Source organism: Rhinolophus sinicus, linkage group LG15 (assembly GCF_036562045.2).
Source record: "Rhinolophus sinicus isolate RSC01 linkage group LG15, ASM3656204v1, whole genome shotgun sequence".
Classification (NCBI taxonomy): domain Eukaryota; kingdom Metazoa; phylum Chordata; class Mammalia; order Chiroptera; family Rhinolophidae; genus Rhinolophus; species Rhinolophus sinicus.
The window spans coordinates 37,027,224-37,043,375 of NC_133764.1; the positions used below are offsets into that span (position 1 = coordinate 37,027,224).

At 53.3% G+C, this 16,152-nt stretch overlaps 2 protein-coding genes across 4 annotated transcripts in view; one reads left to right on the forward strand and one right to left on the reverse strand.

The window, feature by feature from the left end:
* The window catches only part of UBE2O (ubiquitin conjugating enzyme E2 O), a 47,834-nt gene extending 42,973 nt beyond the window's left edge, over nt 1-4,861 (reverse strand). The window contains exon 1 of one of the 2 annotated variants that reach the window (XM_074319571.1): nt 4,371-4,861. In XM_074319571.1, the coding sequence (XP_074175672.1) occupies nt 4,371-4,787 (417 nt within the window). In that variant the 5' untranslated portion in view covers nt 4,788-4,861. The remainder of the gene's footprint in view (nt 1-4,370) is intronic. The other variant, XM_019745489.2, reaches the window with a different exon arrangement.
* Nucleotides 4,862-12,488: 7,627 nt separating this feature from the next.
* Nucleotides 12,489-15,472, forward strand: AANAT (aralkylamine N-acetyltransferase). Of its 2 annotated transcripts, XM_074319662.1 has the most exons (5): nt 12,489-13,070; nt 13,494-13,573; nt 13,968-14,254; nt 14,532-14,686; nt 15,028-15,472. In XM_074319662.1, the coding sequence occupies exons 3-5, from the start codon at nt 14,092-14,094 to the stop codon at nt 15,328-15,330; spliced, it is 621 nt and encodes a 206-aa protein (XP_074175763.1). In that variant the 5' UTR covers nt 12,489-13,070; nt 13,494-13,573; nt 13,968-14,091; the 3' UTR covers nt 15,331-15,472. The 2 variants fall into 2 exon arrangements, with proteins under 2 accessions (XP_074175763.1, XP_019601033.1); XM_019745474.2 differs by lacking the exons at nt 12,489-13,070; nt 13,494-13,573 and having other exon boundaries at nt 13,585-14,254.
* Nucleotides 15,473-16,152: the final 680 nt, after the last annotated feature.

The window sequence follows — 16,152 nt, forward strand, 5'->3', positions numbered from 1 at the left end:
GGTGAGGGCAAACTATATTTACTTCAGTTTGTATTCAGTGTGACATCGGACAAGCTACTTAACCTCTCTGTTCCTCAGTTTCCTCCTCTGAAGCACGGGCATAATAATAGTACCTCATTCACAGGATTGTTGTATTTCACACACATAAAGCACTCAGAGTGCCTGGCATATAGCAACACTATAGAATGCTTGTTCTTCTTCTTATCTTAAAATACAAAAGCAATACTTTACCATCCTTGTAATTCATAATCTCATTATCTGTCTTGGGAATTTCAAAAGCTGTCTTCCAGATTCTGGAACATATACATACATACATATACTCATTCCATCCCCTCCTGGAGGCTGGTGTGCTTTGGCAGGTGTTACTTTAAATGTGCATTGCTGAATGTCTTAAAACGTAACAGAGGAGTGAAGTTCACGAGTATTTATAGATGAGGTGTAATAAAAAAGTCCTATCTGTAGTCCACCGGGTTACAAGCAACAGCAGTTAAGAATTGCAAACCGCGGAAACAAAGCCCTCCGTGCACCTTTTGCTTCCCGAGGTGCCACTCTGGTACAGCACATGCTGTGACACACGGAAGTGATCTCCTGAAGGGACGGGGCTGGTTCTGTCTGGTGGATGTCAGGACGGTGTCTGCTATGAGCCAAGCGGCCACGCCAGGCACCACCCAACTACACTTCTGGTCTTTCCACTTGTGCAGGCTCAGAGGCTAGACAGACAGGATCTCATATTTTATCGCACAGAGAAAATGAGGCAGTGACTAGGCCAAGGTCATCCAGCGTAGGTGACGGCCAAGGAAGAGCACCCAAGGGTTTTTTTTTTTTGTTGTTCTTTCTTTTTTTTTCACCCAAGGGTTTTGACTTCCAATCACAGGACAAACACACCCCTCCTCTGATGAAAGTGCCCTTGAGTCAGGCGGCAAGCCAGACAGAGGCACCATCCGGGCATCTAGAAGAGGGGAAACCAAAGGACAAAGAATAAAATCACAGAACAGCTGTGAGCCTACAGTGCTGTGATGTTATCTGAATGAAATACAATTAAATGCACTTAGTCCTGCATCTTGGTTGACCTTCCCTAATGTCTTCCTATTACATCACTAGGAACAATTGCTTTTAATGGGCCCAGCACCTGAACAGGTGAGGGAAGCAAACTTCACATGCTTTGATGCTGCACCTAAATAGCTTTCCCCATGGAAATGTCGGCCTAAGTAGGAGCCAAAAATAAATCAAAAAGCCAATTCTTGAGGGACTTATCATCAGGGATGCTATACACACACACACAGCCTCACAAAAGGAGGGTAATCACAGACAGCTTTAATTTAGAGACATTAAATCTCAAACTAGCCAAGACTCTGAGTGTTGTGGCAACTTAAAGCAAAAATCAACACACAAGAGATGGGAAAACTAAAGCAGGAGCAGGAAGCCCCAAACTTGGACTGACAGAGAGTAGTCTGCTCTCTTCCCCATGGGAGCCATTCTGCCCAGTCGTGACAGATGAAGACCAGAAAGGCCCACCATGTCTAACCAGGGCTCAGGTGAAGAAGCTGGGGACATTTGGCTTTATTCCAAAATTTCACTCCAAGGATGACCACTGACGGGGAAGGGGCAAGTCCGCAAAGGAGATCTGTGGCCAATGGGAAAAGTTCCAAGTGGATAAATCAGCTCCTTCGCTGAAGGGGTCAGGAGAACGAGGTAGGAAGAAGCATAAGCTGCGGCTTCTTTTAAGTCTTAAAGAAGCTTAACTTTGGCTGCTGGAAGCCTCAGGAACTGGACCATAAATTCCACCGTTTCAAGGAAAATCTTATTTTATCTCTGCTGATAAAGTTCACAGAAATGGGCAGAAGGGGTGGGACTTGCTGGCCAGCCTCTTCATCTCTTTTTGAAGTTGTGCGTTAAGAATGTAAAAGAAATTAAGAGACTAATATCAAGCCTTTACTGACTGTCCACTAAATTAACATGAAAACTACAAAAATACTCCACAGCTCACTCCACATTAAAAAGACACTATTAAAAAAATTCCAATTGGCAGCAGCTTAAAAAAAAGTTGGCCAAGACTGTCACCACATTATTCTACCGACAACTGGGTTCTCAAGTCTCATAACCAGGTTAGTGATGGAGGAGAAGTCAGAGCCTAAGTGCTCTGTCTTGGTCCTACAGTCTTTCCTCCATAACGTGCTGCTACCGCGATGGATTTATAAGGAATGGGAGGAGAAGGAAAATCTTCCTAAACCAGTGCTGCAAGGTCCCAGGACCCAGTTGGCAGCCAGGAGCGAAGCAGATGTTCAGCCGACCAGGATCATCTGCGCCTATGGCACAGGGTGATGAGAGCTACCTGTCAAGTAGAAACTCTCCCCTACCCCCAAACAAACCTATTCTCAAGTCCTAAAAGGAAAACTGGGTCTTGCCATCCATAAATGAGCACTACACGCCACCACTTCCTGGAATTCCTAGCTCCCGAGCTTTTGCTAAGCCCAGAAGCTCCAGAAACTGCAGTGGCAAAAGAAAACACCACCACCGGAGTCACAATGGATTTCAGCAAATTCAAAGCAAGTCGCAAGAAGGCAACTTCAAAATACATCCAAGCTGGTGCCTCAAAGCTATTTTCTATTTAATTCCAAAATAGGTATTTTAAGCATATAATTACACATGGTCGGGGGAGGCAGAGGGAACATAACTATAAACAAAGTTAACCACCAAAGTCAAGATGTGCGGGAACAACTGATAAACATGGCAGCTCCCGGTGGTGAGCTGGGCCTGCTTCCCTGAGTGCCAGGGCAGGAGGCCATCATGACGGAGGCAAATGAGTTGCATTCCAGAAGTCACAAACCTCTAGAGAAGATGGTCAGGGAAAAACATTTTTAAAAACCCATGGAAAGACACTAGCAACTGTTTGCTAGTGAGACAACTGTACAGACACAGTGTATATAGAGCAACAATCTTCTCTTCCCGACTTAATAATACTGGTGGTAATTTTTAACTAGTACTTTCTTCAAAAAGTAGTATTTTCCACGTACTTCTGCACATGAACTGATCATTTGCTCTTCCAGTCAGAGAACCTATCGCCTGATTTGCATTTCTCTGAGGGGAAACCAGGTGTCCTGTGTGCAGATTTGGGTCTGGATGCATGCGCACTGGCGAGGAAAAAGACCCTGCTGGTACCAGCCGTCACTTCTACCACGAGGAAACGGGTCACAGGCTCTTCCTGGAAGTGGGGCTCTTTTCCATGCCCAAGGCCTCATCACGGACCCCCTCTGCAGTGTGGCATGAAGCCTTTTTCCTGTGCTGCTTTTGTCTCGGAATGTGAGAAACCCAGATTAATTTCTGAAGTGCCCTCCGCGAGATCAGACCTCTCAATCCCAGGCAGCAACACAGCTCAGGCCTGATTCCTGTTTAGAAATGTTTTCTTGAAGTGGAGAAAGGGGAGGAGGTGCAGAAAGGGTGAAAGATACAGGCTTGTGTGTGCGTGTGAATCACTGATAGGAATTCACACTCAGGAAAACAAGACATGAAGAGCCACCAAACCAACCTTGGTTCAAGGTTTCAGGTTTCTGACGATAAACCCCTTGATTTCAATATTCACCAGCCTCACCCCAATACCATCTGAGAGTCTGATGTTTGCTTCACAGCCTCAGGTCAAGAAAAACCCTTCAGGTTTCCAATGGGTGGCTCTCCTCCATCCGTGGTTGTAATCTTTTTCAAGAAGTCCGACTGCACTTAGAAGTCACCAATCCCAGTCGCAGCTGTCACATCCCCCTGCCCCAGTACTATTAATATCAAGGCTTTGATGGTTAGTGATTTCACTCACAAAGTTTCCCGCAGCAATGAACAGGAGACAACAAGATAAAACAAAAAGGGGCTGGGTTTCTTCACCCATAATAACGCATTCTGCAATCTAGTGAACTTCTCGGGTTTTTGTGTCGGCGGAGATGTTCACCTCTACGTTTTGGGATGCCCACACCCCCTCCCTGCACCGACCCGGCAAGGCCCTCCTCTCTGGGTGCACAATGCAGTATGTAGCTCCTCGGGGGTCAGCAAAACGCCGCACTGGTGTAATAATGCCCAGCGTGCCTCAGAGCCCGAGGAGTTCCCCACGGTAGTGGGGCCACGCACATAACCTTGAGGCCCACTCCACACCACAGCAGAGCTTGGAAGTCCCTTCGTGTGGGGAAGCCTGGGGCCCGGTGGCCCAGGGCTGGTGCAATGACTTTGCACCGGAGCGTCCCCTCGGCTGAGGCTTGTCCTCCCACCTCGGCCCACTGCAGTTGCACCATTCCCGGCAGCGCCCCGCACGCCTCCCCTCCCCGCCCCGCCTAGGGGTCTAGCAGGTACCGGACCCTCCGTCAGCCCCCGGCCCGGCCGGCCCGCCGCACCTTGGTCTCCTTCACGTGCTGCTTGACGCCCTCCGGGTACCACTGGACGCGCACGTAGCCGCGGCGCAGCGGGCTGGCCCGGCCCTCCTCGTGGCCCGCGCCCCCCGCCTCAGAGCAGCCCGAGCTCCCGCGGCCCTCCTCCTCGCCCTCCGAGTCCGAGTCCTCGCCGTGGATGAGGCGCACCAGCCCGAAGTGCACGGAGCCGCGGTAACGGCCCGATACCAGGTCGTGAGAGAACAGCAGGCGCTGTGAGCCGGCTTCGGGGCCGGAGTCCGAGGACGGCCCGGAGGCCGAGTCTGGGGCGGGCGCCGGGGCCGGGGCGGGGGCTGCGTCCGGGACCGGGGCCGCCTCCGGAACCGCGGCCGGGGCCTGGGCGGGAGCCGGAGCTGCGGTTGAGGGCGCTGCGGGATCCGCCATAACTGCTCTGCGCGAGTCTCTCGGGCGGCGGCGGCACTGGCAGCGGCGGCCAAGGCTCGGGGAGGCGGGGCCAGCCGGCGCTGGGGGCGGGGCCACGGCGTGCTGACGTGCCCCTACGTGCCGCCGTCGTCAGGGAACTGAGATGCGGTTGCTAGGAGCTACCGCCTCGTCGCTAGGGGACGCTGGAGATGCTGCCGCGGTGGGGGGGAAGTTAAAGGATGGACTCCACGAGGGAGGGGTGGGGCCTGGGGGGGCATAAAAGTAAAGGGGGCAGGAAGGGGTGGGGACGGAGGTAGAGGAAGTGGAGTGGTCACCGAGGAAAATGGGAGTGGCCGACGTGGGGCGGAGGATGGTCCCGAGACTGTCAACAACATTTAACGAGCTCCCCTGGCGTCTCTTGCCTAAGTCCTAGGCACTGGGAGGGATACAGAAAGAGTAAGACACACAGTCCTTGCCCTCTAGGTGTATATAACCTAGTTGGAGAGACAAAACATATACACATTAAATTGCTAAAAAGCGACTCCAGTTCAGCTTGTAAGCAAGGATGTAATAGGTATGTCCAGTGTATCTAAGTATATTGTATTAGGAAATTCCATGCAAAGCTTGGAAGATCATGACCGCTTAGAGATCCGTCAAGGGGTTGATAAAGGAGGCTCAGAGAATGATCAGAAAGCTCAGCAGGTATTAGCGGCCCCTCCAGTTTGCCTTTAAACCCATCTAGCTGAGTTCAGAGCTCCATGAGGCTGGATATACATGGCAAGAGGTAAGATAGCCAGACAGTTAAGAGTGGGAGCCACGGATTCCAATTTTTGGCACTGCCACTTACTAATCTTATAAAGGTACACAAGTGATAAACTTCTTTTCACCTTAATGTTCTCATCTGTAAAATAGGGGTGATAATAGCACTACTGGTCTCATCAGGTGTTTGGGAGAATTAAATGAAATACAACAGTGCCTGGCAGACAGTTCTCTCAATAAAGCTTAACCATTATTATAATATTTCACCCCACCCCCCACTCCTGCCTAGACTAAAATTCTAGATTGGCAGAACTATTATGGTCTGCTTTATATTACCATTTTAAAATACAAAAAGTAATTGTACTAATTCAGTGCCTAAGGTCACAAGGTAGTAACTGGCAGATCCAAATTGGAACCCAGATTTCCTGACCCCAAATGCAGGGGCTTTTCTAGTTGCTGTGTCCGCCGGGGGATGGAGGTGTGCAAATAGGCTAACGGGGCAGGGCAATGCAGGTCCTAAATCTTTGATGTCAAAAATCCAAGTGAGTTTTGCATTCTATTTCAGCTTATGCCTGTGCTTGTTATAAAAAGAATGGCCTTTCCTCCCTAATAGTTGGGTAAAATTGACGCTCCAGGAAGATGTGCCATGTTTATTCTGCAGCTTCTTGTAATAATGGCTAATAATAGTCTCCGTTTATTGAGCTGCAACTTAATGCCAGCTACCACACTAAGTGCTTTACATAGATTACCTGCCTGTGAGGGAGGAAGTATGAGCCGTCCCTTCTGTGAAGCATCATGCCACGCTGTGCTGTCCCCCACCCCAACAGGAACCTGCTAGGCTGTAGGTAAGAGTCCTTGATTTCAAATGCCAATCTCTCCCCTACTAAACACCTTTTGAGCACGTACGTGGGTTATGTCATATTTATGTGTGTAACCCTGGTACCTAGTTCAGTGCCTGCCACAGTGTTGGTGCTCATATTGGTGGGTGTCAAAGGTCTGAGATTTCTGTTCCCCCATTTGGTCAGTTTCTCATCCCCCTCCCCCATACACCCACGGAGCTGCCCATGCTTATCTCTAAGCCCTTTCTGTTGCCCCGAGTTTGAGCTTCATCTGAGCCCTTTCGGAGAGAGAGGCTCAGTACCTCACTCCCCACCTCATGGTGTCTTTCAGGGGCCTCCTTCAGACCTGAGATACTCCGGGCATGGTTTGAGGCTTGACTTCCAGACCCCAAGCGCCCAGCCACAGTCTCTGCACACCCAGGCTGGAGAGTAAGGCCCGGATGGCAGCATCTGCTTAGTTTTTGTTTTCGTAATTGTTGGATGAAAAGAAAAAAAACACCACATTACTTCATTCCCCAATGGAGAAAACCCTTCCTATCATGGCCCCAAAACCCAGCCATTCTTGGGGACCAGAGATACTCCTCGGGAGAATTTGCTTATTTACAAACATGCCTGCCAGAAACTGAGTCAGCCTGGCCACTCCCCTTGTTAAGGAAGTGGTGGGGTGCGGGAGGCAGCAGAGCTGGCAGCAAAGTGAACTGATCTCAGAGAAGCAGGCCCTGTCTCGTCCCTATCTTAACCAGCCACTGGGCCACCTCTCCAGACGCACGAAGTGTGCACACTGCCCCCTAGGGGAGCCCCAGCCTCCTTTGCCTCTCCAGGCCTCCCTGTGTGAACAAATCCGGATGGGCCCAGAGAACTCTTCCCACCCTGGAGCTGGTGTTTGGGGGTTCTAGGGTGCCTTCAGCTCTTGGGGGCTTTGACTGCAAAGGAGGGGTGGGAGGGGAGCTACCCTGGGGAGCCCTCCCACACCCTCAGTGTCTGGCTGGGGAAATGCTTCTGCCTGAAGCTCCAGCTGTGGGTTGCTCAAGCTGTGGGCTTTTGGAGATAAAGGGGCAATTCTTGCTCTTGGTGCCTCACCCTTCCTTGCCTCGATGCCCTAGGACGTGCCCAAGGTGACCTTGCATTACAGCCAGGATCAGGGCCTAGACGGGCCGGCCTGTGGCCATTCTCACTCCTGACTCTGAGGAATGGTTGCAATGCACTAGGGAAAACACTTTGTGCTGGGGGCAACAGGAAAAGGTTGAGCAATAAGTGATAAGCACTAAGGTCGGCTTAGTATCTCAATATGCTTCAGTGGCTCTCACGGTCCCCCAGAGAGTGACACACGTGGCCCTTCATGAATTGATTCCCTCTACCCACCTTCCACCGCAACACACATGCCCCATACTCTGGCCTCAGCTGCTGACTTAAGGATCCCAACTCTTTGGTGCCTTTGTGCCTTTTCACTTATTTGCCATCTGCCTGGAACTTTTTATTCCTCTGCTGCTTCTACACCTGCTTTCCCCTAAAGATCTCCTGTTCACCTTCCAAGAGCTGGCGTGGGCCTTCTTCGCTATGAAGTCTTCCAAGTGCCCCACTTCCCCTTTTACCTGGTAATACCTGTATGGTCGTGTCTCTGACTCTCTATACAACCATTTTTGTACTCCTGTCTCTCCCATGGGACTGTGAACTTTGAGGACAGGGACTGTGTCTTCTTCATCTTTGTGTCTCAGCATCCAGCACAGGTCTGACTCACAGTAGGTGCTCAAGAGATTCTTGTTGAATGATTGAGCAAAACGAGCCCAACTCTCCCAGTGGCCCTCAAAGCATCAAGTGTCTGGGACACCTCCATCTTTCCTCAAGTCCCCAGCTCTCCAATTTTTTAGATATGGAAACACACCCTATACGTGCACACTCACCTCACACATCCACTCACACTCATCACACACACACACACACACACACACACACACACACACACACTGTTGCTCTCTCCTTAGTCTTCAGCCCCTAACTATATGTGCCTCTTGAGCACTGAAATGTGGCTGGTCTGAATTGACACGTGCTATACGTGTAAAATACACCCTGAATTTTGAAGACTGTGCAAAAACAAGAAAAAAAGAGAAATATCTCATTAACAATTTTATATTGACTACTTGTTGAAATGGCAATATTATATATGTATCTATTAGGTTAAATAAAACATATTACTAAAGTCAAGTTCACCTGTTTCTTTCAGCTTTTTTTCATGTGGCTACTAGAAAATTGAAAAATCCCTCTTGGGCTCTCATGATTTTTCTTTCTGCTGGACAGAGGGCTCCAGTTGCTCAGGGAGCCATAGTCCCTTCTTTCTCCAGGAGGTGGCGATCCCTCCTTGCCTTTGACACCTCCGTTCCAGAAAGGTCTGGAAGGTTCCTGAGGAAATGCCTGTGTACTATGGCAGATACTGAACCCCAAATAAGGAAGGGCCCCACTCAGCCCTGCAGCAAACCGGCCTATCTGTACAAAGGAGGCTCCAAAAAAAACCCCACAGGAAGTCAAGAAGCTAAGAGCCATCCTCCTCAACAGAAGAGTCATTTGGTTGCTAGACTCCTACTCTGTGGGTGGCACAATGCCACACTTTCAAAGTGGGCTCTGTTTTCCAGGGGTTTACAAGTCTTTTGGGGAGATGGACATGCAGTGGATGCTGAGGTGCCTGGCCCAAGGCCACCTTCAGGTCTGAGGGTCTCCTTCTCCCAGCTGATGGGCGTTGGCTGCCAAAGCTCACAGCTGCGTCCCTCTGCAAGGATTGCCCTTGGCTGAAAGAAGATGCCTCACCCCTCCACTGACTGTTTGCAAGGGGAAACAAAGCCTGGCCCTCTTGCCTCCATTCAGGACATCTGGGAAGGGTCACCCCAGCTTTATAGCTCCTCCTGGGATCAGCTGAAGCCTCTGCTACCACCTCCTCCTCACAGTTAAACTGCTGACCGTGCTGCCTCCCAGGTGTTGTCCTGAGAACACTCCCAATCAACGTCTCCAAGGAGATCTCAGAGTCTTAACGTTTATTTCTTGGGGAATCTGACCTGTAACAGTTGGTGCCAGGTGTGGTCTTAGGGAACAGACCCCAAACGCGATTCTGGGGCTGGATCACCTGCCTGCTAACGAGGACCCCGATCACTGTGGGCAGGTGGAATCTTCTGGCCCCTGACAGGCTGTACTGGTGCAATTGTTAAAACGTGCATAGGCAGTGAACTGGCACGGGATGCCACTGGGACAGGGAGTGGTGGTGAAAAGTCTCAGGTACTCGAGAGGCTGGGGGAGCAGTCGTAAGGACTGTGGAAGCCCATGGCCATTCTTGGGGACAGTCACATTGGAGAAAGACAGTGAAGGGCTGTGGGTGATGAGTCACTAATCCAAGGCTTAGTATAAAAGCCAAAGGATCTCCTTGGCAGCCATGTAAAGAAACTGAACACAGAGAAAAGGAGACGATCAGGTTCCAGAATTAATAAAAGTAGCAGGGCCCCAGAGGCTGACCTCTTGACCTTAGTGAGTCAGCTGTGCCAAGGAGGATCCTGACTGGGGAGAGTGGGATTCTGAGACATCTGAGACTATCTGGGTCGCTGCCCTCAAAAGTCTCGAAGGGCCAGGTTCTCCCTGAGCCTTCTGGACCCTCACAGGTCTGGCCCCTCTGGCTTCTTAGAGGTTAGTGCTCTCCCTTTGCTCGAAGAAGGAGCTGCAGGTTTTCGCCAATGGTGCCTCCAGGAGCTGGGTGGGTACGGGACTGGGATTGGAGGACGCTGGAGCAAGGGGCAGAACACAAAGCGGGATGGGCAGAGTGTGTTGCGATGGGAGCACTTTTCCTTGGTACAGGATTTATCACCCTGGCAAGGCCCCCGGAAGTTGGTGCTAACACACTGCTAGGGTGGCTCTCCGCAGGCAGCCTGGAAAAAGTGACCCAGAGCACTCATCCCCGAGCTGGCAGGACGGCTGATGGCCCGTAGCTGCGTTCTTCTGCAGGAATTACCCTCAGCTGAAGGAAGCTGGCTCAACCAAAGTCAAGGCAGGGCAACAAGGCCTGTTGTTCAGATGAATTTGATTACAGCCCTGGTGGGAGGACGCCCCAGTGTCAGGAGGTGGCTGGCTGGTCTGAAATGCCTCAGCGGATTATCACTAGACAAAGCTGGGACCAGGGACGAATGCTGCTGCTCCTGATGTCGACATTTGGATGTTTCTCTTCATTTCACTGCAGAGGGTATCCTTTATCTTTGTCCCGTCACCCTCTCTCAGTTGTGGTGTATTGTTATTTTCTTCCAGTTGACCAAGAGAGAGGCCCACAATCACCCTCCGCTCCCCTCTGCTGTCTCTGCAGTTTAGCCATGTTTAATACACAGTCTCATCTTGTTCTCTGGGGTTCCATGAGTCTAGAGGTGTTTTCCAGAAAGAATAGAACCATGTAATGGTCAATCAAAAGAGAGGTTCAACAGCCTGCCCTTCTCAGGCTGTTGTGATGAGCCACCAGGGGGCGCAGTGAGCCACAGGGTCACAGGACAGAGGAGGCCTTCTCTGGGACCTTGAGGTTGGAGGTGCCCTGCCCAGGCCCTGAACAAGTTCCCCCCTCCAGGCCCAAAGGCCAAGCCTGACGAGGTCTTCTGGTCTGTTCTGAGAGGTCTTTTGTGCGTCCCCAGAAGGGGAAAGATGGGAGCTGCCTAGTGGTATTTGAGGTCAGAGACATGGTGAGCTCTGGGGATTGCTAGTCTTTAGACAATAAAGGGACCCTGGAAAAAGGGGATAAAAGTGTGGGTGTGTGGGGGCATCTCAGTGTCAGGGCCATGTGGGCCCAGCAGCCCCGGGCAGGGCTGGCAATCCCTCCTGGATCACGTGTAAGAACAGGCACTCCTTCTGAGATGTGTGAATTGAGGGACCAGCATTGCTGTCCAAGTGTAGAAGCCAGGCCCTGATGGGGCAGGGGGTGCATGTGGCGGAAGGCAGGGGTGGGTGCTGGTGAGGGAAGAGCTAAGGGTTGCAGAAGGGGTGTGAGCTGAAGGGGAGAAATGGAGGCCAGGGCAGTCTTCGGGACTGAGAGAGGGGCCTGGTGTGGGGCGAGATGGAAGAGCATGAGGCAGTTTGCTGGGGCTCAGGATTCTGGAGGAAAAACTCACAAAGGTGCCCACAAGGCCCTGGGGGCAGCCTAGGAATAGAGTGGAGCCAGGGTTATTCGTAGTCAAGGGACTTTGGAGGCGAGGGGGCATTTTAGATGAGAGTGACTATTTAAGTAAACTTCCAGTAGAACATACAGACACAAAAGAGCACGGAGTAGGCAGCCTGATGAATTTTCGTCTCCTCCATGTAACCAGCGTTCAATTTATGTTACATTTCCGGCACCCGAAGCCCCCTTGGGCAGCCACTGTCCTGATTCTAACACGCAGATTAGAATGGAAGCCTTGGAGCCACACAGGACTGCTCGTGTCCTGCCTCCTTTCACTGCGGCGTTGGTGGGAGACGTCCCTGGTGCTGTGTGTTGGAGCAGTTTGTTCACTCTCATCGTTGGGTGATCTCCCATTTTGGGTATATTCCATAGTCCCCTCTATGGTGGATGGTCATTTGGGGTGTTTCCAGTTTGGGAACATTCTTGCTTCTTTAGTGGGATTGTGGGTCCCACGGTGTGTATGTGTCCAGCATTTGTGGTCTTCCAAAGTGGTGGCTCAAGTCTTCCAAAGTGGTGGCAGCATCACCTTGGGGTTAAGTAACTCAGGGAGATGAAAGGCGCGGGAACCAAGGTGGGCTACCAGGGTGGCCGGAGGGCGTGAATCTCTGAGGACCTCTTGCTGGTTTGAGTTGGGCTTTGTGACAGATGGACAAGCGATGATAGAAGTCATGGAGAGCGGGGAGCAGGAGGATTTGACTCCTACTCTGGATTTGGGAATGCTCCAGAAAGAGGTACGTTTGGGGAGCCAGACTTTGGTTACATATGTGATGGAGGAGGTAATTTACAAGGGTAGGTGGGACACGGAAGGTTTGTTCAGTGGCTTGCCACTGTTTACACAGCAAGCCTCTCCTGCCCCTCCAAGCTTATCAATTCCACCTGCAGGTCCAGGAGCCAGATTTAGGCATTTCCATCCTTGGCTTTGGTAGACTATGACTTGGGGACACTGTGTGATGACCAGCAGGAGAACTGTGAAGATGTGAACTGGCCATTTGGGAAATCACTGGGCGGGCACAGTGTGTAATGGGGAGGTGGACCTGGGCTTGCCTCTCCTGCTTCACTGACGATGTGAGGCTCTGAGCAAGTTGTTTAACCTCTCTGAGCCCTAGTTTTCTTCTGTATAAAATGGGGTGAATACTCACTGGGCCAGGCTGCCCTGTGGATTAGGAGACTTACCTGCAGCTCAACACCAAGCAAGAGCTATAAACAGTAGCACTCTTGGGCTGCCGGAGCTGGAAGCACCCCCAGGGGAGCTTGCCCAGCTCCAGGGGACAGAGGGTGAATGCCTGTCCCAGTTGGGTCAGAGCGGGGATTAGCCCCATGCTTCCCCCCAAGCCCTGGGGCCTCGTCAGCTCCTGTAATCCCCTTCACATCCAGTGTGCCACACAGTGACAGGCAAAGCCCTGCTGGTTTCATCCTGTCTGGTGTGATGTGGAGGCAGAGCGAGGGGCAGGGAGGGGTGGATTAGACATTTCTGAGAACAGCAGTGCACCCCAGCACCTCAGACTTTCCTGGTTCCTGCGCCTGTGGACGGCTCCCAGGGTAATTGGCTCTGTGGTGGGAATGTGGGGGCCCTTGCCCATAATCCTGGTAAGTGGGGTTCCCTCCCCACCCTCCCAGCCTTCAGGAACAGGAGTACCTGCTTGGGGGAGAAAAGGTGGAGGAAGAAGGGTACCTCTGGAAGCCATGGGGCTTTTTAAGGGGGGATGGCCTCCTTTGAGAACTGCAAATCTGTAGGATGTCATGGGAGAAATGAAAAGTGCCAAAGAACACGGCCGACGAGCCGGGGTGGAGCAGGGTGTCTCGTATGTCCTCCATGCCAGCTCCTCCCCATGCTCCCCAGACTCTTCCCCAGGCCCCGATATGCCCCCAACTTCCTCACCCCACCCTGTGTGTGCATGGCCTGGTCTGGGTAAATGTGGAGCTCCCTAAGGACCCACTTTGATTAAGGGGCTTTTTCTCAAGGGCGAGGGCTGAGGCTGCCTGAAAAGCTCCCAGTGACACCATCTTGCACCCAAAGGACCGGAAAGTCCCCCTCTGGGCAGGTGAGACCACCCCTTCCCCACCCCGCAGTTACATAAGAAGTGATCAGTGAAGGCTCATGCTCCCTCCTCCCTTGGGCAGCACTGTTGGGGTGCCTCAGATCCACCCCTCCCACTCTCTCCTGGGGCTCCGATGCATGGGAGGGCAGTGAGGTAGAATTAGGAGATTTGGAGGGCGGCTCTGAGGGTACTTCTGGCTGAGCAGGAAAGGTGGGGAAGGAGCACCAATGTTGACAGTTCTCAAACCTGCCCATCCGCTTTGGGGCTGGCCCCATCCCAGGTCCAGCTACAAAAGAGGCAAGACACACCATAACTCTGGCCTGCCCTTCTTGGGAAGACCAGACCCCTGACCCTCACACCTCTCCAACATGTGCTGGGGGGCGTTCCACTGTCGCAGAGTCCAGGGCACCCAAAGCCGGGGCCAGCGGGCCGTGGGCTCTCTTCCGGAGGCCTTCCCCCGGGCCTTCTCTCAGTGGGGCCTTCCCAAGCCGGGGCACCCGGACGTGGCGCCAGCAGCTGGGATGTCCACAAAAAGCGTTCACTACCTGAAGCCTGTGGCCCTGCGCCTGCCGCCCGGGATCCTAGCGACCCCAAGCTGCCAGCGGCGCCACACACTCCCCGCCAGCGAGTTTCGCTGCCTTACCCAAGAGGATGCTTCCAGCGTGTTTGAGATCGAGCGTGAAGGTGAGCAGCCCCACCAGAGCTGGGTCAGCACGCCACAGTACTCTGCCACTTACCCTGTGAGAACAAGCCCCTTGCGTCTCGGGTCCTTGTGGGCTGGGAACCTGGAGTATCAGGCCGTGTGTGTTTCTGTGTACGCGTGGGTGTTTAGGAATGTGGGGGGAACAATGGCCCTGAACCCCCTGCTTTCTGGTAGGGGAGGGTTGGGGGTGGGAGACTTGGTGGGCAGTGGGCGTCTGGCATGGTTACCAGAATCACCCACCTGTGCCTCCTGCCGCAGCCTTCATCTCTGTCTCGGGCATGTGCCCCCTGCATCTGGACGAGATCCAGAACTTCCTGACCCTGTGTCCAGAGCTGTCCCTGGGCTGGTTCCAGGAGGGCCGCCTTGTAGCCTTCATCATCGGCTCACTTTGGGACGAGGAGAGGCTCACTCAGGTGAGGGCAGGGCAGGCTGCAATGGCCGGCCCCCAGAAGGCCTCTGGCAGAGCCCGCTGCCCACTGGCCCCTGGCCACTCTCACACAGCCAGGCAGACCCGGAGAGATGCGCATAGTCTGTGGGTTCTCTTCCAGGGCAAGAGAGCCCAGCCCTTTGGGGATCTCAAAAGCCCTCATGAAGGGTATGCCAGGAGGCTGGGGTCTAACTCCCAATCTGGGGCCTTCCTTAGGTGGGAGGGGAACCCTGATTGGAGGCACTCAGGGGACACTTGGCCCAGGGTGGGGGTGGTGTGGCGCACAGGTGTCAGCAGAGGTGACACCTGTCTCCCACTTGCCTCCAGGAGTCACTGACACTGCACAGGCCCGGGGGCCACATGGCCCACCTGCACGTGCTCGCTGTGCACCGCACCTTCCGGCAGCAGGGCAGGGGTTCCAGCCTGCTGTGGCGTTACCTGTACCACCTGGGTGGCCAGCCGGCCGTGCACCGGGCTGTGCTCATGTGTGAGGACGCCCTGGTGCCCTTCTACGAGAGGTTCGGCTTCCACCGGGTGGGCCCATGCTCTGTTACTGTGGGCCCACTGACCTTCACGGAGCTGCAGTGCTCCCTGCGGGGCCACGCTTCCATGAGCAGGAACAGCTGCTGAGCTGGCCGGCCACAGCGGTGCAGGTGTGGCTCCCACCCAGCCCTGGGGTCCCCCGGTTGGTCTACGCTGAATGTGAATGGAGGATTTCCAAGCAGTGATGATGAGGGCAGGCGTGAAATAAAGAGAAGGATTCTTCTCCCAACTGGAACACAAGCAGTATGTCCTCCAGTCTGTCCCCAAGGGGCCCTCTGGACCTCCCGTACTCCAAACTGTGCCTGACATGAGGTTGGCAACTAGGGAGGTGCCCTGTAGTTCTGCCTCAGCTCCCTCATCTCAGGAACCAGCGAGGGGGCGGGGCCCTCTGGGCAGGTCGGCACGAAGGGCTCAGTACCAGGGCAGTGTCCTTGTTCTCACAGAAGCAGCCCCGGGCTCAGGGCCCTTATTCTCCCCAGCTCCAGGGACGGCCCTTCCTGCCCTCAGCCCTGGAATAGGGGGTAGCTGGGGGCAAGAAAGTGCAGGTGCCGCCCCAGCCCCAGGTACCGTGGGTCCTCTGCCCATCGGAATGAAATGGTTGTGCCCATCACCTCCTGGATGGCTCCCGGTGTGAGGAAAGGGGTTGAGGTGAGGTATAGGTGCAGTAAACGGAGTTGTCCAGGGCTGCCTGCCCCTTGGCCCAGCGAGCCCCCTCATTGCCACCATGAGTTGGTGGGGCTGGGGGGCTCGGAGGGTCTAAGGATTTAACTCCACCCCCTCAAGGGACCCCCGAGGCCCTCCATGTGACCCAATCTGGTTTCTGGACAACCAAATCCCCTAGAAGTCCCGTAAGGTTTCCACTGTCCCTTTGGGCCAAACCCCTGCCCCCAAGCTCCTCATGGCTGACCC

Excerpts from the sequence above, each read along its gene's own strand:
- AANAT (XM_019745474.2), top strand. The coding sequence starts at position 13,939 with ATGTGCTGGGGGGCGTTCCACTGTCGCAGAGTCCAGGGCACCCAAAGC. Across the intron at positions 14,255-14,531 it reads GTTTGAGATCGAGCGTGAAG|CCTTCATCTCTGTCTCGGGC; the intron begins GTGAGCAGCCCC and ends CTCCTGCCGCAG. Across the intron at positions 14,687-15,027 it reads ACGAGGAGAGGCTCACTCAG|GAGTCACTGACACTGCACAG; the intron begins GTGAGGGCAGGG and ends ACTTGCCTCCAG.